Raw genomic sequence first — 27,613 nt, forward strand, 5'->3', positions numbered from 1 at the left:
GAACAACATGTGTTTTCACCGGTGAAATGCGAACATAGTACCAGCCATTAAGAAAAAAATTTCATAAGTAATGAGGGAATGTCCTACTGAATGCAAGATTTTTTCCTCAAAATCTACTGTCTAAAAAAAGTAAACTCGAAAAAATGTTGCGAAAAACAAACATAGTACCAGCCACTAAGTTGTGTGTATACACGCATAAACCGTTGAGTGTGAGCACCCCACAGCATCGCCTTAGTTTTTAAAATGTATGTGCATCCCTTAATATAACCAACTCTGTTTTTGCCACAGAAGTACTCGTAATTCAAATACTCGCAAGTCTACCGACACTATAAAATTAATTCGGCGAATTTTTCCATTCTTCGGGAAGAATCAATTTTGCGAGTGATTTGTTAGAAAAAATCGGAGGAAATTGCGTCGAATATAAAGTAATCCAATAAATATTATATCTTAAAAAAATCACCAAAAGGTAATAATGTTTAAAACATATAGGAAAAACAGTTTGCAATCATATTCAAGTGAGTGACACGAGTCTGCCCAATCTTGCAAAATGGGAGTAGAAAAGAATAGCAAACAAATTCAATTATTTATCGACTAATAAATAAATGCATAAATGCGCACGTATGTATGATTTTATGTGCGGCTTGTTGTGTATTGCAAACGTTGGAATTAATTCAGACGTCTAATTTTTTTCGTAGCACACCACAAAAAAATTGTGAAATAGGAGTAAAACAGTGACAAACAATAAACAAAAAAATATAAATGGGGCAACCCGCATAGCAGCGAAACAAAGAAAATGTGAATTGGTTTAATGCAAAAGTGCAGAAGAAGAAATAGCTTTTATGAGTTCTGCGTATAATTTTTTTTCTTACTATCTGTCGTCTTGTTTTACAGGCCATTTTCTCAAAAAATAAAAAAAAAACATTTAAGAAGAATAAGACAACGTATGAAATACCAAAGCAAATGAAAAAGTAAATGTGAATAAAAAGCCAAAGAAGATCAAAAGACAAAGGAAAAGTAAAACTACGAAATTATCCAAGAAATTTTTGTTGGTTTTCCGTTTCCTTACAAAAAAAGAACAACAAAACAAAAAATAACAGAATGGGTGATTCGGAACGGCAATCTCTATTGAAGAATGAGGAGAACACCACCTCGATGTATACATCCGCTGCAGCTGGCGCCACTCAATCTCAGGTATCCGACGTGGGAGTAGCATCGTCCCAGCAACAGCCACAGCAGCAGACAGAAGGTAAGTGGGTTCATTCACCGCTCCATACCGCATCGTTTGTTTGTAAATGGCAATAATACGGTAATTCTCTCAGCTCTTGTGTGTGTGTGAGTGTGTGGTTGAAACCTAACAAGTGTCTCAAAGCCTTTGCAACGTATCATCATCTAAAGTCATGTGAGGCCACTTTCTTGTCAATCACATCACTGCATTACAGCCACCGATTGTATAAAGTTTCCTCTCAAATGAAGTTTGTAGTCTCTTAAATTATTGGCGTCTATGTGGGGCCACAAATGCTGCAAAGTAACTTAAGAAATATGGGCGGAGGCGAAATACAATTTTTTTTACCGCTTCACATGTACATCGATGGCCCGTGATAGTTTTTAATGGATGGATGGGTGGTGATATTTTTAATGAAAATATTCTCGAAAATAACCTATATTGTAGCTACCAACTTAGTTTTGATAATTTTCGCCGTATTTATAAGTTTGATCAGTTTTAAGTTATGGGCCGGGTATTACGTCATTGGGCATGACATAGACCAGCCCATCTCCACCCACACTCAGTCCCATAGACTCGATGGTCCTAAGCACCGCATTAAGCTGATAAAGCCTACTGCATTGCATATTGCCTATAGTCGGCGTCATTTCGCTTGATGAGGGTTAAAGCCCGTTTTGGGCTCTCAGGCTCGAGTCCGGACTTGATTTTCGGGTTCCTGGTGTTAATTAAGGTGGGTGTGCAAAAAATTGGGCCTTTTTTCATTTTCACCGTAAACTGCACTTTTGACAACTGGAATTTGGAACTTTGTACTCTGATTTGTTTGGTGTTGTTCGTCATCAAGAGAAGCTCAAATGAGAGCTTCCACAGGTAGTGGTAAGTGGAATGTTGTTGTTATTGTTGGAGCCACATTGCATGTGGAGGTAGCGATCCTAGTCAAACTCCTAAAGATGAGTAAGCTCGTTCCGCCCCATAGGACCGATCGCTGTGGGAACATGATGGACATAGGTTATTTAAAGGCGCTAAGAAAACTCGCCTTGTCATAATGAGTGAGTATTAAAGCAAGGACCGTGGCCACCTGTCCTCTCACTCCAATCGATACCGTTGGTTATCCGCGACTGCAGTTGCAGCTACTCGTATACGAAGCATCCCACTATCCGCAAACTGTGGACGTGCCCGGTAGCTCTCAGCTGAGCTTCTAGTGATAACTAGATATGAGGAACAATGAGGTTCGATCTGTGTGGTGTTCATGGCTGGGACGTCCACAGGTTGTGGATAGTGGAATGTTGCAACGGCAGTCGCAGACAATCGGACAGCGGAATCAAGCGGAGAGTCTCAGTAAGAAGCCGGGCGCCACCTGCTCTTGCACAAACTCTAATTGCCTATGATGTTTGATAGGACAAGTCGAGTTATTGGCGTCTTTAAATAACCAATGGCCACCCCAATCCCATGGCAGCCGGTTGTACGTACCGGATTGACCCGATGGAGTTCTTCATCGGCAAGGGCTTCCGCCTCAGTGTATAATACACTGCTACAACAACAACAACAACAACCAATGGCCACCCTGTTCTCGCAGCGATCGGTCCTTTGGAACGAGCTTGCTCGCCTACAGGAGCTTGACAAGGATTGCCAATAGCAAAGTGGCTACAACTGCAACAAAACCCCAATGTGGTTCGAAGATGTACTTTGCAGCTCCTAACTAGCCTCGACCTCACTTTGCCTTCTTCGCCCTCCAGAGCCTTAGGCGCCCATTGAGTGTCGATGTAAATCGATATAATAATATCGGCCTCCCGCAGACGGGACACCCATCCAGGATGACAAGAGGACCAAAGGACTGTAGTAAATCCAGGCACTGAAAAAGTTCTTAACACATAATCCTATGTCTACTAACGCAATTGTGGAACAGTGACACAAAGGGTGCTCCATCGCTTCTTCTTAATCGCACAACCACTCTGCATCTCTCTGTGTCTATTGTGACGACAAAGATATTGCAATGACCGGTCTTCGATCAGCAGTCCAAAGTAATGCTTCCTCAGCTCCAGAAAAAACGATGTTCTGATTCTCAAAATACTTTACTACAAGCCTTCGGAGCACCTCCCCTCCGCCTCATTCGATCAATCATCTGAGTAGGCGTCAACCCTATTGCAAACTGATTCCGTAGCACGATATACGCTTATCGGCGAATCATTCATGGCCAAAACTTGCCGGCGAACCCGTGATTTCCCATCAAGAAGGTGACGTCACACTGGTTTCGTAGCACGATCTGCGCTTATCAGTTGTATATTACTGAGTAACACGTCGGCCAACTCGTTTCTAGCCACCCGTTGATGATCCGGCAGCCAACCAGAGCCTAACATCCCTACCCATGCCTTGAAGAAGCTTCTTGCGTCTTCTAACCAATCTCGGACTAATGGCCGTACGCTAGACCATTCAGTGCCGCCTAACCGTACACGTTAATGGTGACAGCCCGAATTGGCCGCCTAATGCAGGACAAAGTTGCTTTTTCGAGAAAACAACGTACAAACTGCCAACAAGAAAGGTCTCACCTTATTAGGTGATAATATATTTATATCTTCATCCTCCAGAAAATTAGAAATGTGCCCAAATCTTAAGGGCGCCAGATTCCGATTCCCTCAGTCAAAGGACAATCTTTGTAGGCCACACACCCAATAAACAGGTGTGAAAACCCAAGATCGAGTATGGCGTCTCACGGCACACTTCTCCTTGTTACCGAAATCAGCGCCGCCGCGGTTGAACCACCAACGTACACATCCAGTGCAACGTTACCGGCCTAAGCTCCAAAGTCCTGCCAATCATGTTGCGACAGGAATAAAGCGTACTCGGTCCCCTTTTGACTCTATTCGACTTTCCTTCTTTAGTTTAGTCTTGGCCACCGGAGGCATCGGCAGCTTCATAACATCCAAGACATGTCCCTTGACAACATTAAGCCTTTTGGTGAATAGTAGCAGATTCATATTTCCGGGGTTTATGCCATTCAGATCTATACAGTGTAGTACGAGGACTTTGTCCAGAATGTTGTTGTTGTAGCATGTGTGTTATGCTCTGTCATTCGTCTGCTTGATTCAGTCGAATATCCAGATCCAAGAGCTCTATGACTAAGGTGGGGTGTGTCCAAAGGGATCTGGGTCTCAGTCGGATGGGTCTGGCTAGGCAGTAACGGGTGAGATTGTTAGTGTGGTTCCAGGTCACAATTGCAGCAAACGTCTTGCACTTTGACATCAATTCTTGCTCTGTAGGAGTAAGCACTCAGTATTTGCGCAAGAGCCGGTGCCACCTGATTGTCCTCGACTCCAGTAACAGCTACTCATGAGCATTCCACTATCCGCATCCTGTGGACGCTCCCGGTAGCTCGCAGCTAAGCTTCTCGTGACAGCAATAAACACCACACAGTAGCAAACTTAGAAGGGTTAAACACAGACCATAGGTAAGGAGTTAAGTTCTCATGATAAACTAAAGTAGTTTTGGCTGAGCTACGATCTGGCATAGTATTTCGCCTCAGTTCATAGCTTTTTGTGATTATCGTCAATCTTCTGGTTGTGTGGCAGTTTATAGACAGAACTATGGCGAGTAAAGTTCTGCAGGATTTTTTTCAAAACAAAGCATTTGATTTTTTTACTCTACACCATTAACATAGTTCCTCCTCTTAGGCCATTAAACTCCTCGGAGGCTTATGTTAATGTAGGTCGTATCAAATGACATGAGGACTTCTTTGTGAGGTGAGACTAAAATTTGTTGTCTTTATGGAGCCTACTTAAGCCGATTGACTACTCTTACTTTTACTTCTTACATATCTCGTTTCGTTGTCGCATTGTACCGTTAACATTGCTCTTTTGTTTTGTTGTCATTGGCGGTGTTGGAGTGCCCGTTTATCATATCAAAACAAAAAACACACATATACATATATAAATAAATGCATACTGTGATTCAAAATACTCATTGCTATGACTCATTCATTTTAAGTTATCGCCTTTCCCAGTTGCTGTGAGCGGCAGTACAGCACAGCTGTTTTCATACATATATATGTAATATAAAGCCCATTTTTTGCTCAAGACAGTTGCAACTCAAAATTGATAACTATTCACAAAGGGCTAACATTTAGCTTTCATATATTTGAAAAAAAAAAATAAATAAATAAATGTAACTTTGTACGAATTGAAATACTGCCGCTTTAAGGAATACTTTGTAACGCAGTGGATTCTTTGAAGGTTGAATCCAATTTTAACAACGTAAAATCATCCGCTTGCTGCCCGGTACGGGATAGCTGTCAGCACCACACAGGCCGGAACATTGAGGTCCGATCTATGGGGTGTTCATTGCTATCATAAGAAGCTTAGCTTAGGTTGCGGATAGTGGAATGCTCCATACGAAGTATCTGGAACGGCAGTCGCGGACAATCAACGGTATCGAGCGAAGAGTGTCAGTGAGAGGCCAGCTTTTGCACAAATACTGAGTGCCTATGATGCTCGCCATGACAAGGCGAGTTATTGGCGCCTTTAAATAACTAATGGCCAATTTGATCCCGCAGCGATCGGTCCATTGGATCGGAACGAGCTTGCTCACCTACAGGAACTTAACGAGGATCGCCACCTCCACATGAATATGTGGGTACAACAAAAACAACCCGATTGCTGCTGTTTTTGGTTATGTTCACTCAGCACACAATTCGAAGATATACGTTGTTGGTTGATATATACATTTTTTTGTTTTACTTCAGTAAGCATTCATTTATACGAAAAGGATTTAACCCTATTTTTTATCCTGTGAGAGGCACATTGTGGAGTGCCTGCTTCCGGACGCCAATGGACTGTGTGGTTTAAAAAAAGGACGCCATATTCTCTCCTAAGAAACGACCAGAGGAAGCATGGGTTTGGCAGAGCAGATTAATGGCTCTACGGGTTTTACCGTGAATGAGGAAGCCCCATCAGAATTTTTTGTGATTGCATCAATTCTTGCTCAGAATTCGTGACACATCTCCGCAGCGTCAACTGATGTTTTTAATTAGCTATCCCATTATTTAATCGAGATCAGACTTAGAGGTGTGCACGTGAGTCGTGAGTTGTCGTATCACGCGTGAGTCACGTGATTCGTGAGTAGATTCAAAACTAATCACGTGATCGTGCGTGAGCTTGATTGAATTAAATTTCTTTATGCGACGCACGAGAAAATCACGAACCACGAATGGTGCAGAGTAAAAAAATCAATCCCATGGCAGCCAATTGTACGTACCGGATTGACCCGATGAAGTCCTTCATTGGCAAGGGCTGCCGTCTCAGTGTACAACACACTGCTACAACAACAATAACAACGAACCACGAGATATTACGACTCATAAGAAAATCGCGACTTAGGGTTGGAAACAGGAAACAAAAAATAGCACAAAATTTTTCTTAAAAGAGTTTTTTACTTAGGTTGGGTTAGGTAAGGTTGAAAAGAGGGTGCATATATTTATCCGCCCCATGCCACTATGGATATACACCTAATCGGCTTCTTGTGTGCTCTATATACAAAAAAAGTAACCTCGAAAAAGAAAAACTAAGTTAGGAATTCTGTGCTACTTACAAAATCCTTAATTGTTTTCAATACCACTCCCCTGAGTTGATTGGTATTGTGTCTGGTATTGTGTCTCCACCTAAGTGCTGGTATCTGTTAAACACAAAAGCCGGGCCATGACAAAGGAAATTTTCCAATATCTCATCATCTTCTCCCGCATGCCCTACACATGCTATCACTTGCCGCACCGATTTTACATAAGTGAGGTCGTAGTCCTATGTGTCCCGTTATGATACCAATAGCTATACTGACCTCCTTCTTGATTCCTTTCAATAATAGCCTCGTTTTTCAACGATCTGGATCCTCCATAGGATCCTACTGACGCGAAAGCCGGACAACGACAAAGGAAATGTTCCAACGTCTCATCATCTTCCCCGCATGCCCTACACATGCTACCACTTGCCGCACCCATTTTACATAAGTGAGCTCGTAGTCCTATGTGTCCCGTTATGATACCAATGGCTATACTGACCTCCTTCTTGCTTCCTTTCAATAATAGCCTCGATTTCTCATGATCTGGATCCCCCCATAGGATCCTACCGACCGTTTCGCTGTTCCGCAATGTTACATGCGCATTCGTCGCCCACTCCCTTAACTCGGACTGCGTCGACCCTAAAGGCTTCGGGTTAACGAAGTTAATTGACGGCAGTCCCCTGGCCTTCACCGCCAAATCGTCTGCGTCTGTTTTTTACTTAAATCAGCAGATTTTGTTTGCTGGTTTAGCTGAACGAAATGTTTGCTAAAACAGCAGCAACGCTGCTTTCCCATTTTCAGCAAATAAAAACTGCTGTTTTTAAGCAAACATGTTTGCTGTTTTAAATAACAAGGTTTGTTGAGTGTAGGGATTTCTAAGAACATCATTCAATTGATAGCTGTTTAGTGCTTTCGCTGCTTTATTCTCGTTTATATCTCTCGAATGCTAATTAGGACGACCAGATAAGCCGCTCCATCTACAGTTTTGAGATAAAGCGAAGAATAATACTGGCAAAAAGATGTTACTTGGAATAAGTAAGCAGTTTAGAAACAAGGCCACCTCTCGACAGACGAAGACTACACTTTACAAGACACTGATACTACCCGTGCTGTTATATGGTTCTGAAGCATGGGTACTTGTGAAAGCAGATGAGGCAGTGCTTGGAGTATTTGAGAGAAAGATTCTTCGTAAAATATATGGACAGGTTTGCGTTAACGGAGAGTATAGGCGACTTATGAACCACGAGATGTATGAGCTGTATGACGACGATAGCATAGTTACACGCATCAAAATACAACGGCTGCGTTGGCTAGGTCATGTTGTCAGAATGGATGAAGAAGCTCCAGCAAAGAAGTCTTTCGAAGGCAAACACGGTGGTACACGCAAACCGGGAAGACCAAAAGCCCGATTGAAAGATCAAGTTGTGGGAGACACCTCGAAACTTGGTGTCAGAGATTTTAGAATGAGCGCAGAAGATCGAGGCGCTTGGAACCCTATTCTACGTTCGGCTAGTGGAAGAAATATTCTGTCATAGCCAATTAAAGTAAAGTAAGTATCTACAGGATCACTTTTGTAGCTGGAATCCTCTCGCTCCAGATAATGAAAATCCAACCTCATGCCTTTAGTAGTAATAACAACCTAGTTAACCCGTAGAAAAAATTAGGCACGGCGTTGTCAAATTGACTCCATGGTGCATGAAAGTGAACAAACACACAGTTGTTATCAAATCAACAAAAAATGTTTATAAATCAAAACCAGTTTGTTGTGAACGAAACGATGGAAACTGTCCCCAGGTTTTCACATTCCGACAGCAAGGCCAGTTTCGTCGTCCGATCGTTCTTTGTGAGAATGTTTCTTTTTGGTCGGCTGCCATAACTGAACTCCCCCCACCCTTTGTTTGGATGCTCAGTTCAACCATCGGCCAGCAGTCGCTCTGCAATTCTAATAACCCAGTGTGAAACTGAAACTCACCATTCGGCATTTGCACTGCTCTCATACTTTGAAACGCAGAGCATGGGCAGACCAAATACAGAGAGGGAGAAATGATATGACGGTGGTGTTTAACTTCTACAGTTCTGTTTTTTTTTTTTAAGGATTGTATCCAGTCCATGATTTAGTGTTTACAAATGCCTTACCACTTTGGTGCAAGGCGCCTATGTGCATATTGGGTTGCCCAAAAAGTAATTGAGGATTTTTTAAAAGAAAGTAAATGCATTTTTAATAAAACTTAGAATGAACTTTAATCATATATACTTTTTTTACACTTTTTTTCTAAAGCCAACTAAAAGTAACAGCTGATAACTGACAGAAGAAAGAATGCAATTACAGAGTCACAAGCTGTGAAAAAATTTGTCAACGTCGACTATATGAAAAATCCGCAATTACTTTTTGGGCAACCCAATATAACGTTTCAAAAGTCATATAAACTTAAGATTGCTCATAACGGTCGGTACATGATATTGAAAACCAGCGCTCACAAAATCATTCCCCACGTCAATATTTTGAACTACGCCTGGTTATGATAATAACACCATTATACATAATTTTGTAACGTTAATTTTCTAACAGTGTAGAATCGGTGTAGTCTAAGTAGTATCTACACTGTAGATACTGCTAAGACAACATATAATTGTGGAAGGATCTTTGCCTCCTAATGGAGGTAGTCCACATAAGAACGAGAAGACATCCCATAGACAGCATTGACTTTAGAACTTTGTCTATTCTGTGACTGAAAAGTCGATAACATTTTTTTTGCGAGCGAAATTTCAAGGCCATAATTGTTTATGTTTCCATACCAAAACACGTTGTTTTATATGCACTTATTTTTCTTTCTTTAACGATTTTCCAAAAATCGTTATAGGTACCTTTGGGTTTGCAAAACAGTTTCCTGTAGAGACGAAATCATACCAATCTTCCATTCTTTTCTCATAGTTTTTCTCTTCTTCATCAGTGAAGCAATATCAACTAATACTTATCTTAAATGGTTTGCTACATGGGACGCTTTAGAAAATAATTATCTACGTTGTTCTCTGTGCTCTCCCATTTTTATAGAATTGTTCATGTGTTTGCATATTCATAGAGCTTATGAAGATTGCTCTTTAATTTTTATCGCTTATGTAAGTCTTCCAATTATGCTTTTGCAAAACCTCGTTGAAAGAAGATGAAAGAATATGAGATCAAAAATACACAGCAGCTGAACCATCGCCGCCATACAATTCCAAAGGGTTTGCTTTGTTTAGATTTATATAAACTATGGTTACTTTAAATGACTGTGTTGCAACTTTGTTTACTGGGTTCACAAAAAATAAAATAAATAAAAAAAAACTTTGATATGCACTTTGGTAACAATACTCATGCATGCGTCAAGCTATTATCAGCAATTTAAAGAAATCACTTTATTCATATACCCAGACAATGAACATTTTTTTCGTTTCGATGGCTCTGCGAGAAGTGGGGGTGTTAAGTTTAAATAAGGCGTAAGTAAGCCTTTCTATATATATTGTCATGTTATTATCTGCGCATAGATGTAGTAGTGGGTGTTTGTACAAATAAAAAAAGGGTATGTTTGTTAGTTTTACTACTACTACTACTATTGGGTCAGAATTTTCTCAATGGAATGTTTGTATGTGTGCGTAAATGTATGTTCATGCCTCTTTCAATCTGAATGTAAACAAGCATTTTGTTTTGTACCGATAAAGGCCGGTTGAAGCAAAGAAGTTTTTGTAAGAATAATCTGTATCAAGAAAGTTCATTCATCTTCATGCAGGAGGAGCCAGGGTATCAAATGAAACATTCGATTTTTGTAAAAGTAACCATTGAATGCCATGAAGTCATATTTTACATAAAAAATCATATATAAATTGGCGTTATTGTTTACAAAAAAATGGGGTGATATTGCCTTTACTTGTTTATATGCGATACAACAAAGTGTTTGTTTGATAAATTATCAATAGATGTTGGCAATGAAAAAATTGTAGCACGGTCATCATTAAGCATCGAATTTCTTATGTTCATCACAATGGAGTATAAACAGTAAAATAGCCATTTTATCTCACAAATTGGAGACAATTGAGGGTTGTTGAGAATTATTTTTTTTGTTAGCCACCACAATAGGATATTGAGTTGTTGTTGTTGCCACATTTTCATATGGAGGTGGCGATTCTCGTGAAGCTCCTGTAGGTGAGCAAGTTCGTCCCGGTCTAAAGAATCGATCGCCGCGGGGACAGGCCATTGGTTATATAAAGTCGCCAATAACTCGCCTTGTCATATCGAGCAGTATTTATGCCAGAGCCGGTGTCGCCCGGCCTCTCACTAAGACTCTCTATCCCGATGCCGATGATTGTCATATCGAGCATTATAGTCTCTCAGTATTTATGCAAGAGTCGGTGCCGTTCGGCCTTTCGCTAAGACTCTTTGTCCCGATACCGATGATTGTCCGCGACTGCCTTTGCATTCCACTATCCGCAATCTGTGGACGCGCCCGGTAGCTCCCAGCTAAACTTCTCTTGATAACGAAGAACACCACACAGATTGAAGGTCATTCCAGCCATTGGGATGCTCATAGTTATCCATTGCCCGGTAGGTGTTTATCTTTAACGAAAAATCGTGGTTCAGCATTAGAATTGTTCTTGAAAAAAGTCAAAAATCTTAGGAGATCACCACGAGAGCACGTTTAGACGTAAAATAATGGGGCGTCGAATGTTTTCGCTTTGATCGCTGTTGCTTTGGTTCACCCATCCGAAAGCGTAGATCAAATGCCGGGTAGAACTTCAGAAAATATTTTCAGTAGCGGTTATGCCTTCATTCAGTAGAGGTTTTCTCTCTCATTAGTGTTGTACTCAGTCCTTTAAGATATCTACGAAGAGGTGTCGTTAAGTAATACGCCAAAATTTTAATCATTGATATGAGAAAAGTATCTGATATTCCTTAATGGAACGTTTGTGGGAAAATCTGTGTTAAATGAAATGGGCTAGTATAATGGTCACCGTTACAAAAACAGACAGCAAAATTCTAAAATTTACATAAAGGGTAAAAAGCATGGTCCGACTCGGCTATAAAAAGGAGGCCCCTTATCATTGAGTTTAAACTTGAATCGGACTGCACTCATTGATATATTAGAAGTTTGCCCCTGTTCCTTAGTGGAATGTTCATGGGCAAAATTTAAAATTTGCATTTGGTTTCTTGGTAAAATTAAGCGGGTTCTTACTATTGCTTTATTTCCTACCATGTTTTGTAATAATTATCACCTCTATTTCACCGATCTTTCTTAAATTTTTTTTTCGATATTTTTTGGATTTAAAAAAAATTTTGTCTTGAAAAATTTTAATTACCGAATATTTTTTTTTTTACCCTCCACCATAGGATGGGGGTATACTAATTTCGTCATTCCATTTGTAATACCTCGATATATGCGCTTAAAACCCCATATGATATATATTCTTGATTGTTAGGAAATTTTAAGTCGATCTAGCCATGTCCCTCCATCTGTCCGTCGAAAGCAAGCTAACTTTCGAAGGAGTAAAGCTAGCCGTTTGAAATTTTGCACAAATACTTCTTATAAGTGTAGATCGGTTGATATTGTAAATGGGCCAAATCGGTCCGTATTTTAATATAGCTGCCACATAAACGGATTTTGAGTCTTGACTTCTTGAGCATCTAGAGGACGCAATTCTTATCCGATTTGGCTGAGATTTTGCACGTGGTGTTTTGGTATCACTTCCAAAAACTGTGCTAAGTATGGTTCAAATCGGTTCATAACCTGATACAGCTGCCATATAAACCGATTTTTGATCTTGACTTCTTGTATCACTAGAGGGCGCAATTCTTATCAGATTTGTATGAAATTTAGCATGAAGATGTTTAGTATGACTTCCAAATACTGTGCCAGATATAGATCAAATCGGTCTATAACCTGATATAGCTGCCATATAAACCGATCTTGACTTCTTGAACCACTAGAGGGCGCAATTCTTTTTTGATCGATACCTCACCTGATATAGCTATTATATTTTCAAATCGATACTTCACCTGCTATAGTTGCCATATAAGCCGATCTAGGATCTTGACTTCTAAAGCCTGTAGAGGGCGCAATTCTTATCCGTTTTTGCTGAAATTTTTTACAACTGCTTCTCTCATGACTTTCAACATTCTTGTCTAATATGGTCTGAATCGATCTATAGCTTGATACAGCTCACATATAAACCTATCTCACGTATATCTCCAATAGAGGTACCGCGCAAAGAACTCTACAAATGCGATCCATGGTGGAGGGTATATAAGATTCGGCCAGGCCGAACTTAGCACGCTCTTACTTGTTTGAATTTAAAACATTTTATAACTTAAAACTAGATATAGTTATATAATATAATATTGTCTAAAAAATTGTTAAATTTTTTCAGGTGGAGCTCCCCAATCGAATGTGCCTTTCATTGGGCCCGATGAGGTGCCACCACCCTATCAACAAGGCACAGCTGGTGGTGTGCCCATGGTCACTTGTCGTGTGTGCCAAAGTATGATCGATATTACCTCGAAACGAGATCAGCATGTGGTAAAATGTCTTCAGTGTAATGAAGCCACAGTAAGTATCATTATCAAGCATACATAATTTGGCCAAGAAAGGCAAAGAAACAAAAATTTTAACATGTCTTTTTCATTTTAGCCCATACGTAATGCACCGCCTGGCAAGAAATATGTTCGTTGCCCTTGCAATTGCTTGCTCATTTGCAAAAGTTCATCTCAACGTATTGCTTGTCCTCGTCCCAATTGCAAGCGTATTATTAATTTAGCACCCAGTCCCGTTACACCACCTGTACCCACTATGCCGGGTATGTGTCGTGTAATATGTGGCCATTGTTCTGATACGTTTTTGGTAAATTCAATATTCGTTTTAAATAATGTAGAGCAAAATAAAAAAAAGTTTGATAATTGATCCTTTGTTTTGCAGTTTAACACATTTCACAACTCTTTGGCCCGTTGTCCACACTGCAGAAAAGTGTCTTCGGTTGGTTCACGTTTCGCTTGTGGCCGTGGAATTATATTTATTATTGTAGGATTAATTGTTTTGTTTACTGGTATTGGTATTACAGTTGGTACACACCGATATGCTCAAGTAAGTGATTGTATAGTTATTTTAAAAATTTGCTTTTATAAACTATTATCTTCTAAACTTTTTGAGAGTGATTATTTTCTATTGTCGTGCAAATTTATTTCTCTTGATTGAATTAGTTTGACAATAAGAATGTCTAACAATTGTAAGACCTACTTGAGTATAGAGAATTCAAGGACATTTTCTTGGATTCTTTCTGGAAGAAGTCAAACAATTTTTAATGTTTTCATTTGAGTATCATAATATTATTATCCAAGATACTAAAATACGAACTTTTGGGCAATCCCATGGCAGCCGGTTGTACGTACCGGATTAACCCGATGGAGTCCTTCAACGGCAAGGGCTGCCGCCTCAGTGTAGAAAACACTTCTACAACAACAACAACTTTTGGGAGAACGTTGTTTTCAAATGAAAAGGGATTTCATATTCGTAACATTCTTTCAATTTTCTTACATCTTAGTGTTATACTGCGAAGTGTCATATCTATACATTCTCGTCGTCTAGAAATGCATTAACAACTTAAAGATTGAAGTGAGAAGATAAGAAATCTTGTGGTTTCAAAACCCCTCAGAATAAATGGGATTCCCTTAAGAGAGCTCGGGGTGTACTTACATACAGTGAGCGTCAAAATAAAGCGTACAAAAACATTTGTTCAAAAAAGATTTTTATCTCTGCTTTAAATTGAAAATAATTTTCAATTTTCAGACTTCGAATCCAGTCCACTCATATGCCGATGACAGTAGTCTGTGTCATTCACATTCATTCGACCATAGGCCCAGTCCTCCAGAAATTGTGGACAGGAGGCGCATTATGGATGAGACACTTCAATCGTCGATATCTATCGATGGTATAAATATTGAGCAGTCAGATGCTCTTAATGTTCTGCGCATGAAGATACAATGTGATGTCGGTTGGTCAAAACACGTATTCGAAGTGTCGAAAGAAGCATTCAAGTGTTTGGGCTTTTTGAAGCGGTGCAAGAAATATTTCACCTCTTCTGATTTCTCAATATCTATACTACCTACATCAGGCCGGGGATAGAATATAAATCTCATATGTGGGCAGGAGCTGCAAAATCATTCTTGGAGCTACTTGACCGGGTTCAACAGAGAGTGATGGTGTTAATTAAGGACGGTAGAGTATCCAACTCTATTGCATGTCTTGACCATCGTCGGAATGTGGGTAGCGTTGTACGGCTCTATCGTTATTTGTGTGTTCCAAGGATATTCGTTTTCTTATCCCTGAAGTTAGGATGTTTACGGGGATTACAAGACTTGCCAGGAACTCACACTCTTTTGTAATTGATTGGCCAGTCGACCGAACCGAGAAAATTCATTTTTCGCCCTTTCGCTTTCCCACGACGTTCAGTAATTTATGACGAATATCCATAAACACTACTCCCTCTCCAAACCTTAACTTTCCTAATTGCCAACGCAATGCACTGCATATTTAGGGGACATCCCCTGCGTGTTGGATAAGTGAAAAAAATGCAGTGCGAAGCCATCATATATCCTATAAACATTCACAACACGCTTGAGAATACTTTTCTATCATAAGTTAAAAAACGCAATTTTTACCTTCCGAAACAAGGTGTAGTTTAGCGATGAAAATACTTTTGGAGTTATTTGGCCATAAAAAACTCTAAAGGTATGGCTATTGTACACCTCATATTTACGCTCACTGTATATGGTAGAGTGGGAAAAACAATAATGCGAAAAAAAGTGGGTAAAAACCATAAAAACCTGTAAAAGTATGGTTTTTGTACACTTCATTTTGACACTCACTGTATAGTGAAGAATGAAAAAAAAAACCAATTCTGGGGAAAAAAGTTTATAAAAACATTGCAAAATAATCATTAACAGATGCAAGTCCATGTAGCCTATAAGGGAATAGAAGGGCTTCTAAACACATGGGGTTGTTGTTGTAGCCACAATTACATGTGGAGGTGAGCAAGCTCGTTGCGGTCAATACGACCGATCGTTCCGGGAACATGAGGGCCATTGGTTTTTTAAAGGCGCCAATAACTCGCCTTGTCATATCGAGCACCATAGGCCCCCAGTATTTGCAGTGGCATAGATATGTCTACATTTTCCGAAATAGGCACTTGCGTAAACTGGCAGTAACGTACTTAGGATAAGATTTTACACTTTTTACGTTGGTCGAGCTTAAATGACCACGAGAATTTGTGTTAGTAGAATAGGTTAGGTTAGGTTGAAAAGAGGGTGCAGATATTAATCCGCCCCATTTCACTATGGACATACACCTAAGCCAGTAATCGGCTTGTTGTACGCTCCAAATACAAGAAAGTAACCTCAAAAAATAAAATCTAAGTTAGGATGTCAGTGCTACTTACAAAATCCTTAATTGTTTTCCATGCCACTCTTCTAAGTTGATTCATATCTGGTATAGTGTCCTAACCTAAGTGCCGGTATCTATTAGAAGCGAAAGCCGGGCAATGACAAAGGAAATACTCCAACGTCTCCTCATCTTCCCCGCATGCCCTACACCTGCAGTCTCTTGCCGCACCGAACTTACATAAGTGAGTTCGCAGTCCTATGTGTCCTGTCATGATACCAATAGCTAAACTGACCTCCTTCTTACTTTCTGTCAGTAATAGTCTCGTCTTCTCACGATCTGAATTCTCCCATAGGATTTTCGCCGTTCTACCGACCGTTTCGCTGTTCCACAGTATTGCATGCGCATTTGTCGCCCACGCCCTTAACTCGGACTCCGCCGACCCGAAAGGCTTCGGGTTAACCAAGTTAATTGGCGGCAGTCCTCTGGTCTTCCCCCTTACTCCATTATGGCCCGGAAACCAAACGATGCGGATTTTGCCATCCTCAGAGAAGGCGTTAATCTCTTTCTTACACTGCAAGACTGTGTGTGACCTTACCGTCCTGGTTGTTATTGCCTTTATGGTAATTTTACTGTCCGTAAAGCTGTTCATACTCGACGTTCTCGCGTTAGCACAACACCACTTCACACATTCCGTGATCGCCCGGATCTCCGCCTGCAGAACCGTATTATGGTCAGGCAGTCCAAGACAGATCTCAGCCCCTAGGTTCTCAATGTAGACTCCCAGGCCCTCTCTGTTCTCTAGCTTTGATCTATCCGCGTAACATGATCTTTCAGATGACAATACTAGGGTTCTGTTAATGCAAGACTGTGCCGCTGGCAGCAGTGCCTCGCACTCGACCTCAAGGTTCATCTCAGGTATCCGATCGGAAACCTTTTCCCTTCCTTCCAGGTTTCCTATACCGTCACGTCACTGTAACTTGTATAGGAGTTCTCGCCACCTGTATCAACAATGACTTACGCCAGTCCATATTTGGATTAACTACCGATATGGCAGGGGAGTTATAATAAAATAGGATGATGAATATATCCATGGTGGTGGATATCCAAAGTTCGGCACGGCTGAACTTATACGTTTTTACTTGTTATACCTACAACCATAGGATGGGGGTATACTATTCTAGTCATTCCGTTTGTTACACCCTAAAATATTGATCTAGGAGCAGATAACGTATATATATTCTTGATCATCGCGAAATTCTGATTCGAACTGGCCACGTCCGTCTGTCGAAATCATGATAGCGGTCGAACGCATAAAGCTAGCCGCTTTAAATTTTGCACAGATACTTAATATTGATGTAGGTCGTTGGGGATTGCAAATAGGCCATATTGGTATAGATTTAGATATAGCTCCCATATAAACCGATCTTCCGATTTGACTTCTTGAGCCCCTGGAAGCCTCAATTTTTAATCCGATTTGGCTTAAATTTTGCACATATTCTGTTATGACTCAAAGCAACGGAGTCAAGTACGATCCAAATCGGTCTATAATCTGATATAGAGCCCCCATATAAAAACCAATCTCCCGATTTGACTTCCTGAGCCCCTGGAAGCTGCAATTTTCATCCGATTTGGGTGAAATTTTGCACATAGCGTTCTATTATGGCTTACAACAATTGTGCCAAGTTCGATTCAAATTGGTCTTTAACCTGATATAGCTCCCATATAAACCGATCTCCCGATTTTACATCCTAAGCCCCTGGAAGCCGTAATTTTCATCCGATTTGGCTGAAATTTTGCACATAATATTCTGTCAGGACTTCCAACAACGGAGCCAAATACGATCCAAACTGGTCTTTAACCTGATATAACTCCCATATAAACCGATCTCCCGATTTTACTTCCTAAGCCCCTGGAAGCCGTAATTTTCATCCGATTTGGCTGAAATTTTGCACATAATATTCTGTCAGGACTTCCAACAACGGAGCCAAATACGATCCAAACTGGTCTTTAACCTGATTAGCTCCCATATAAACCGATCTCCCGATTTTACTTCCTAAGCCCCTGGAAGCCGTAATTTTCATCCGATTTGTATTCTGTCAGCACTGCCAACAACTATGCCAAGTATGATCCAAATCGTTCTGTAACCTGATATAGCTCCCATATAAACCGATCTTCCAATTTTACTTCCTAAGCCCCTGGAAGCCGTAATTTTTGTCCGAATTGGCTGAAATTTTGTACATGGTGTTCTGTTATGACTCCCAACAAATGTGCCAAGTACGATCCAAATCGGTCTATAACCTGATATAGCTCCCATATAAACCGATCTCCCAATTTGACTTCTCGAGCCTCTGGAAGACGCAATTTGCATGGGATTTGGCTGAAATGATTTCCAACAATGGAGCCAAGTACGATCCAAATCGGTCTATAACCTGATATATCTCCCATATAAACCGATTTGACTTCCTGAGCCCCTGGACGCCGTAATATTTGTCCGATAACTCCCATATTTTAGCAGTGTTCGTGGTGTTGGTTTCCCAAGATTCGGCCCGGCCGAACTTGGCACGCTTTTATTTGTTTTATTTTCGATTTATACATTATACATTTTTTATTCCAACACTTTCTTTTTTTTTCATTATAGGATCATGCGGGCATTTATGTGGTATACATTGGTATGTTTTTGATTGGGGCATTCTTGTGTGCCCGCTCGCTTTACTACTTCCGCTTGAAAGTAAGCCACGTAGATGGACCCATGTAAGAGCGTATTCAAATCGGCTTTTAATAGCAGAGCATTCCTTTTGATATTAAAAAAAAAGCTAAACAAACAAACCATAATACGTGAAACCCGAAAAAAATTCAATATGTTTTTCTACACTCTAATTATAACAAAAAAAAAAAAACAACAAAACTACGACAGAAATTGAATTCTGTAAAAATCAGGAAAAATGATGTCAAGGAAAGTGAACAGTAAGACATCAGACACAAACAACAATAGACCAACATACACACGCCACATACACACTATAACACATGCATGCATAACAATGTAATTTTGAGGATAAAACCACAACAACAACATAGTATTTTTCTTATAAAATTGTAATGCTAGAAAAATGTTTAAGAAACGAAAAACAAAACAGCCCACAGCATTGTACATCATAACACCTTAAAGCTGCTGGAGGTGATAGCGAGGACAAATAACAAACAAAAACACAACAACAATGATGATTTCATTAATTCTGAAGATAGATGATGATGATGGTGATGAAGTGCGCTGAATGATGATGATGATGATGATGATGATGATAGATCATTAAGCCATAGATGTATGTACGTTTTCTAAATTACATATACATATATAATATATATAAAAATATACAAATACATCTTAAGAAATGTTAAAAAGGAAAATTTTCCCAATAAAATACCACAAAAATAGAAAAAAAAACACACACAAATTGATTGAACCTCTAACAACAGACCCGTAATAGATACAGACCCCAGTAATTGATGAGCTAAATAGAAAACAGAAAATGGACACAAGGAAATGTTCATTGTTTGTCTTATGGACCAGATTGCATAACATTAGTATTGGGATTTTCTTTGGCGCTTCTAATAACTTCTTAGCTTTCTCAAAGAGAGAAAGTTTTTGTAAAATCTATTATTTGTAAGTGAGACACACATACATACATACATGCAACAAATTTCCTTTAGACCTTTTAAAGTTTTTAGCATCTTTATTAGCATCTTTATTCATTTTTCCAAAAAATATATTTTTTTTCTCCAAAAAATTCTTATAAGTATGCTATAATCCTTTTATGTTTTTCCTCTTAAAAATGCCAGCGCATCGACCACATTCATGGCGTTTTTAAATCTTGTCTTGTGTTTTTTTTTCATTATTTTTTTTTTTTGAAATTTCTTAAAATTTAATTATTTTTCTTGCTCATATTTGTAATGGTTTTATATATATTATTTTTAATTTTAGCATTTTATATCAATATAAATATATATAAATATGAAAAATACATTTATCAATACATAAAGTATATTTACGTTATAACCCTCCTCCCCGCCCCTGTCTCTCTCCCTTTCACTATCTCTGTAGTATTTTTCTTTACCTTCCCTCTTAATTTGTTCGACTCAAATACCCTACAGAATATCTCTCAGCTTTCGATTTTATTTTTAATTCTTCCTTTTTGCTCGAACAAATTAAAAAACGTAAAGCAAAATGTATGCGGAAAAAATTATAATTATATTTAAATTGATTCTTACAATTACGATACCATTTATTGTAAATAAAAAAAAACGTAAATAAATAAGTTAAAAGCCCTTAACGATCAAATGTGTGTTCATTATCTTGGGGAGGATCTTTGAGGTGAGCATACATGACACTAAAATCATCAATCAGCCTTATTTGTGCCCATGCCCCGACGGAAGACAAGGGCGAGCAGACCAAGGATATCTTCTACGAGCGCCTATAGAGAGAATATGACCGCTGCCCAGCATTACCGTTGTGCCACTTTCGTATCAAATTTGACACTTTTTTTGGGCGATGCCACTTATGTGCCACTTTCTTATATTCTTATTGGGTTGCCCAAAAAGTAATTGCGGATCCAATATTACCCAATATTATCTTCTTATTTGCCATACTTTTGACATTTTTGCGCCACTTTTCCATCAATTTGTGACACTTGTTCAAAAATACAACTAGGTAGCGATTATCTATTGTTTATCGTCCAACAAATCGCATATACATGTTCAATTTTTCGAAAAATTTAAAATATTCGAGCTGAATGAGAGTAACTGAACAAAACTAAAAAAGAGGTCAGTTGGGATTGTAAATGAGCCATAACGGTCCATGTTTTGATATAGCTGCCATATAAACCGATCTGGGGTCTTGACTTCTTGAGTTTCTAGAGGGCGCAATTCTTATCCGATTTAGCTGAAATTTAGCACGAATTGTTATGGAATGACTCCCAATAAATGTGCCAAGTATGGATCAAATCAGTCCACAACCTGATATAGCCGCCATATAAACCGATCTCCCGATTTGACTTTTTGAGCCTCTAGAGGGCACAATTCCCATCCGATTGTTGCGAAGGCACCGAATGATATGGATTATGGAATGCTTTTATTCGACTTATTGGCTCAAGATTGAAATGGAAGATCATGGATATATAGCATGGATATTTTTTGTCGTTTTACTGGCGATGCCCCATTATGATAAGTGCCCCTGGTTGACATCACCAATGGCCGACCATACACCGAAGAGACCAGACGTATTGACATATGGCTCATCTTTTCGGCAGGCGTTGGAAAGTGCTTTGTGTTGTTGCTTTGGCGATTATTGGGTGGATGAGCTATAGCGATAGCTTTGTGCTGGAATTATAGTTATGAAGACAGCACAGTATATTTTGTTGGAATTCATTTCGATTCGTTGTTGCTTAATGCCCATATTCATAAAACTTAAAAGAAGCGTTAGAGTTGGCTTATTTGACAGATTCCAGCAAAACTGTCTAATAAGCCTACTATGAAGCTGTTTTGGGTTCTGTGAATACGGGTGTGAGTCTATATGTTTTGCTTGATTCATATGTATGTAGGCCGGCATGACAGAGATGTCACCTCGAAGTATTGCTATTGGGCCGGTTGGAAGACAATACATCATTGGGCAGGTGCGTTTTGCCCACCCCATTTCATGAATCTGGCAGGGAATTGTTTCCCGTGCTTTGCCATGTCTGGTCCAGAAGACAATTATTTTGCTTGTAGATTTATATTTTTTTTCTGCCATAAACATGCATTTCGCTGCATAGCCACATTTACGATACGAAGTGGTTTTTGGTGGCGAGTATGTATGTATGTGTGTGCGTGCTCTATAAGCAAATGACTTGATTTTCTTTTGTACAATTTCTGGCCGGTATTTTTTTATTTGCCATGGGCCAGAAGGTGACCAGTAGGCTGATGTATGTTTTTTATTGTCAGTGGAATGGAATGTGCCTCAGTTTTTATGCGGTGAAAGAAATTAATTTTAATTTCTTTTTATCCTTTTTTTGATATTTGTGTGTCTGCTCTGTTGCTTGCTTTGTGTGGAATGGCGTGGTTTGTCTGACAGCAACATGTTAGGAAGTGGTCGGAGGCATCGAAGTTTTTACGATAAGCGGAGTTGCATAAAATAGTAGTCGTCCATTCATAAATCCCGGAGGACATGGGGAATGACGACAATGGGATGTAGGACTGGGGAAAAGCAACGGGTGAAAACTTTAGAACAAAAGAAAATCAAAACCTGGTTTCGAAGATAAAATGCAGATTAAAGAAATGGCGTATTGCGGCTTGGGTAGATTGAGTATAAATAGGGTAGAAGCGTCAAAGATTGCCATTTTTAAAAAAGTCAAATATTGCGACGGACGGATCTCTGGTGTTTAAATAAAAAAAAAAAAGAAATAAAAAGTAAAGTAAATACGTGCAAATAGTGGAATGGTTAACATTTGGTAATATATTGTTGTTTTAGTCACAGATTTTTTTTCATTGGGTCCAAGGAATTTAATTGAAGAATTCCAATTTTTGAAATAATTTTTCGCGCGCAATATCGAAATAAGAATTCGTGTGAGTATAGACAACGAAGTGAAAAACTTCACGTGAATTACCATGTTTTTAATTTGATAGGAAGCTATTGGCCTCCTGATCTATCAGGAGGCGGCAGTCCCTTTTTGGAATTTTGGTGCCCTATTTGGAGGTACATGGTCTTTGACACACGTTGCGCCCAGAATTGTGTATTGACAACATCCATTCGTGCCAGAGTAAACACCCTCATATACCCAACCAACAGTAATATTCCCCCCAAATCCGTGGACATAAAGGTAGGAATCAAAAGTTGTAATCCCTGATAGCAATCTGTGGGTGTAAAGCACCAGCAACCTTTAGTCCGTCCGACCGTGTGGCCACTCTTGCCTTTTGTTGTCCAATTGGAACAGCGCTAATAACATCTCGTAATTGGAAGAATAACATAACCCCCAGTACTGGCTGTTAGATATGTTCGTGTGTGTGTGTGCCTGTAACTCATAGCAGAGCATTGTATTCGGTGAGACGTGTGTTTAACAGCCAAGCAAGAAGAAAGCCCGATTTTTAATTTAATGAATTTTGTGCTGATAACGTCATAATTGTCATTAAAGACATTATGAGATAAAAAGATTTTTATATTCCCAAAGAGAAAGAATTATTATGAACCTAAATAATCATTCATTTTTATATACATATTGACCCTATTTATGCAAATTTTTTTTTATAATATATTTATTTTTATGATTTATGTAGTGTCGTAGTTATAAGTTTAACCATCTTTTTATCCTTTCCTTACCTTTTTTTTTGTGTTTTTTTTATTAAATATTATTTGTTAGGGATACTACAAAGTGAATCGGAAGCCATGTGTTGTTGATAGGGGCATATTTACTAATGTTTAACCCCAGATTAGAATCTACTTAATAGAGCTCTTTTAGGTAGGAAAAGTAACGTAAATTTTTAAACCCAGTATTTGGGATGGTCCCAGGAACTTTGTAGGTCTCATGTTTTCTTCTGATTCGTTTTTTTTTATTTTTTTTATCATATTGACCAATTTTGACAATATTGATTATTTTTACCAAATTTTATTATAAAAGAAAGGAAAATATGAATAAATATGTGTTTTGATTTAAGGGTATTAATAACCTATATGTTTTGAGTTCTTGATTCATTGAGAGGCAATATGTGAAGGCATAATGGAGTGACTTGAGGCTTAGGAAAAGGGGTTCACGGAAAATCAGGATTTGGTATGAGTGAACCATGGTAGGGAGGGCTGAGTGGGAGGTCTGGTCATCAAGGACCTCATAATAATGCAGATATCCCTTTACGTAGCGTGTTTTTGTTTTGTCAGATGTGTTCATTTTTTTTTGTAAGCATACTTTTTTTTTTCTTTGTTATGCCTCAGGCTGGGTTTCGGCAGGTTAAGAACCTCCTGAGTATGGTTGAGCTGCCGGTTTGCCGGACCTAGTGCTATAAAGGGGACATAACACGATTTGGCTGAAACTTTGCGTGAAGTGTTCTGGTATGACTTCCAGCAATTGTGCTTAGAATGGTTGAAATCGGTCCATAACCGGAAATAGCTGTCATATAAGCCGATCTTGGCTCTTGATTTGATCCATATAAACCGATTCTTATCCAATACGGTTGACATTTTGCATATGTCGTTTTGGTATGACTTCCAACAATTGTTTCAAGTATGGTCTAAATCGGTATACAACCTGATATAGCTGCCATGTAAACCGATCTGCCAGATTGACTTTTGAGCCTCTGGAGGGGGCGATGTGTCACTTTTTGCGCCACTTCAAAAAAAAACTGCCACGTTTTTTTTTTTTAAATTACACTTTTTGTGCCACTATATGAAAATTTCCCACTGTAACGCTGCCGCTGCCCCACCCATGGTATTAGAATCGTTCTGGGAGATTTTAATGCGAAGGTAGGGAAGGCAGGCCTTTTTATGGTCCAATAGTCGAAAAGTTTAGCCTCCACGAGATAACGCCCAGTGATGGTTTGAGGCTGATAGATTTCGCCGCGGCAAAAAACATGGAAGTTAGGTTAGGTTGAAGTCGCAGTCTGCCATCAGACTCACTTAGACATTTTCGTCCATTGTGATACCACAGGAACAGAAGAAGGAAGATGCCTTCTAGTTCTTACCGCTGAACCATCCAGATCGCTTTAAAAAGCCCAATAACTTGAGAATGTTCACATCCGCTAAATCAGACAGGTTCTCAAAGAAATGAGAACCTAAAGTGGAACTCCTTCTAACTGTAAGTGCGGGTCTCGAGTCTCTTCTTCCTCGATGTCCCTACAGCTTCTGTAAAAGTCGTTGCTGGCAAGCTTCAGTCTGTCAGCATGTTTTCCGATAGACAGTGATCTGTCATGACGGACACAATGACTGAGACGTCTGTTCTAGCCAATGACAGCCTAGATGAGGCCACATAGTTTTGGAATTCTCACAGCCCCCTCTTTGGGACCATCTATCATTCGTAGCCCTTCGGGATGGTCCTGAAAACTTAGCTTACATGGCAGTTAGTAGCATCAGATTTCAACATAAAAATATTCACAAATATTCACACGGCTGTCACCCGTTTAAAACACGAGGAACCAAATTAATTACGTTGTGATAGATAAAATGCATTCATTCAGCGTGCTAGATGTACGATTGATCCGTGGAGCGAATATAGATTCGGATCATTACTTTGTTGCAGTAAAGGTTCGCACCCGTTTGAACATGGCAAGGAAAGGCTGACACTGCACGGAAGCTGGACATTGAAAAGCTTCATCCAGCGTGTTAGATGTACGATCGATCCGTGGAGCGAATATAGATTCGGATCATTACCTTGTTGCAGTAAAGGTTCGCACCCGTTTAAACATGGCAAGGAAAGTACGATCTGACACCGCACAGAAGCAGGACATTGAAAAGCTGCAAACACAACAGATGGCAGCGACATACTCCACTCGACCGACCCAACTGCTTGAAGAAAGCACTCCTAGCTCCGATATAATGGAGCAGTGGCAAACCATTGCTCACTCCATGGAAAATGCTGCGAAATTCGTACTTGGGTACCGGAAGCCTCCCCCAAGAAACACATGATACGACCAAGAATGTCGAGTTGCTTTTGAAGCCAAGAATGCGGCATATAGAGCCACCCTGCAATCAGTATCAACGCGCCAAATGGAGGAGAGGCAGAAAAGGAGAGAGCCGAAACGTCTATGCCGCAAAAGGAACAAGTAAAAGAGCATATAGTTCGGCCGGGTCGAACTTTGGATACCCACCACCTCGGGTATATATGTAAACCCCCTTTCGTCACAATCCGGTGAATATTGGATAACTTATGCACCGAAATTCGGCGCGGACATTGAGTGGTCTAATAAATATAAGTCACTGTTAAGTTTTGTAGAACAAAATATTGTTCTTTTTGGCAGCTATATCCAAATAAAAACAGATCTGAACCATAAGGGACAGGGATGTCGACAAGCCTAACATAAGTCACTGCGTCAAATTTCAACGAAATCGGATAATAAATGGCCGGATAAATAATGGATAAAATCCTAAAGGCAAAAAAAAAATTAACTGTTTCCAATTTCAGCGAAATCGGGTAATAAATAAAGCTTTTATGGGCTTCAGACCCTTTATCGGCAGATCGGTCTATACGGTAGCTATATTTAAATATAGTCCGATCTAAACCATATTTGGGTCGGATGTTGGGTGGCCTAAAACTACTCATTAATTCAAATTTAAGTGAAATCGGTAAAAAAAAATTAAGCTTTTATGGGCTTCAGACCATTTATCGGGAGATCGGTCTATAGGGCAGCTATATCTAAATATAGTCAGAACTGAACCATAATTGGGTCGAATGTTGGAAGACCTAAAACTACTCACTGTTTCAAATTTCAGCGAAATGGGATAAAACATAAAGCTTTTATGGGCTTCAGACCCTTTATCGGGTGATCGGTCTATATGGCAGCTATATCTAAATATAGTCCGATATGTACCATATTTAGGTCAGATGCCGGGAGGCTTAAAATAACCCACTGTTTCAAATTTCAAGAAATAACCCACTGTTTCAAATTTCAGTGAAATCGGATAAAAATAAAGCATTTATGGGCATCAGACCCTTTATCGGGAGATCGGTCTATAGGGCAGCTATATCTGAATATAGTCCGATCTGAATCATATTTATGTCAGATATCAGAAGGCATAACCCACTGTTTCAAATTTCAGCGAAATCGGGTAATAAATAAAGCATTCATTGGCATTAGACCTTTTATCGGGTGATCTGTCTATATGGCAGCTATATCCAAATATGGTCCGATTTGGCCCGTTCAAGAACTTAATCAGCGTGCATCAAAAAGACAAATCTGTGCCAATTTCAGCTCAATATCTCAATTCTTTAAGGCTGTAGAGTGATTACAACAGACGGACGGATAGACGGACAGACACACGGACATCGTTAAATTGTCTTAGAATTTAAAAAGGTGGTCTCACGCGAACAGCTGGTCACAACCGGCCGGGTTTGACGGTATTAAGATATCAGATTTTTGTTTGCAGTCTCTTTATTGTTATCTTCTTTATCTCAAATTCTCCGCTCATGCGCGAACACGTATACACACACGCACACAAATTTGTTTGCGTGACGATCAGCTTGGTGGTAGCATGGCGGATTGCACCATATGATTCGTGGTTGTTGTATTGTACAATTGAGATCACATTTACTTATTTCGCCATGCGGGGTTTAAGATAACGCATTTTAAAACCCCGTTTACATTGCTCTTAAAACCCGTATTTAATGGTTCAATCATGTGTTTTCTCTTTATAAAATCAGCTGACGAGAACCTTAACGGGGTTTAAAATTTTTTTTTTCTGATTTCATTCATTAAGTTAAATTTTAATAAATAG

General features: G+C 39.4%; 1 protein-coding gene across 2 annotated transcripts; it reads left to right on the top strand.

Annotated features, from left to right (window-relative positions):
- The first annotated feature begins 333 nt into the window (after positions 1-333).
- Positions 334-19,614, top strand: LOC106093469 (type 1 phosphatidylinositol 4,5-bisphosphate 4-phosphatase). Of its 2 annotated transcripts, none has more exons than XM_059370987.1 (6): positions 334-466; positions 892-1,246; positions 13,163-13,341; positions 13,423-13,632; positions 13,708-13,872; positions 18,806-19,614. In XM_059370987.1, exons 2-6 carry the CDS (start codon positions 1,099-1,101, stop codon positions 18,920-18,922), a joined length of 819 nt encoding a protein of 272 aa, XP_059226970.1. In that variant the 5' UTR covers positions 334-466; positions 892-1,098; the 3' UTR covers positions 18,923-19,614. The 2 variants fall into 2 exon arrangements, with proteins under 2 accessions (XP_059226970.1, XP_059226971.1); XM_059370988.1 differs by having other exon boundaries at positions 352-425.
- The last annotated feature ends 7,999 nt before the right edge of the window (positions 19,615-27,613 follow it).

This window comes from Stomoxys calcitrans, chromosome 1, assembly GCF_963082655.1.
Source record: "Stomoxys calcitrans chromosome 1, idStoCalc2.1, whole genome shotgun sequence".
NCBI classification, from domain to species: Eukaryota; Metazoa; Arthropoda; class Insecta; order Diptera; family Muscidae; genus Stomoxys; species Stomoxys calcitrans.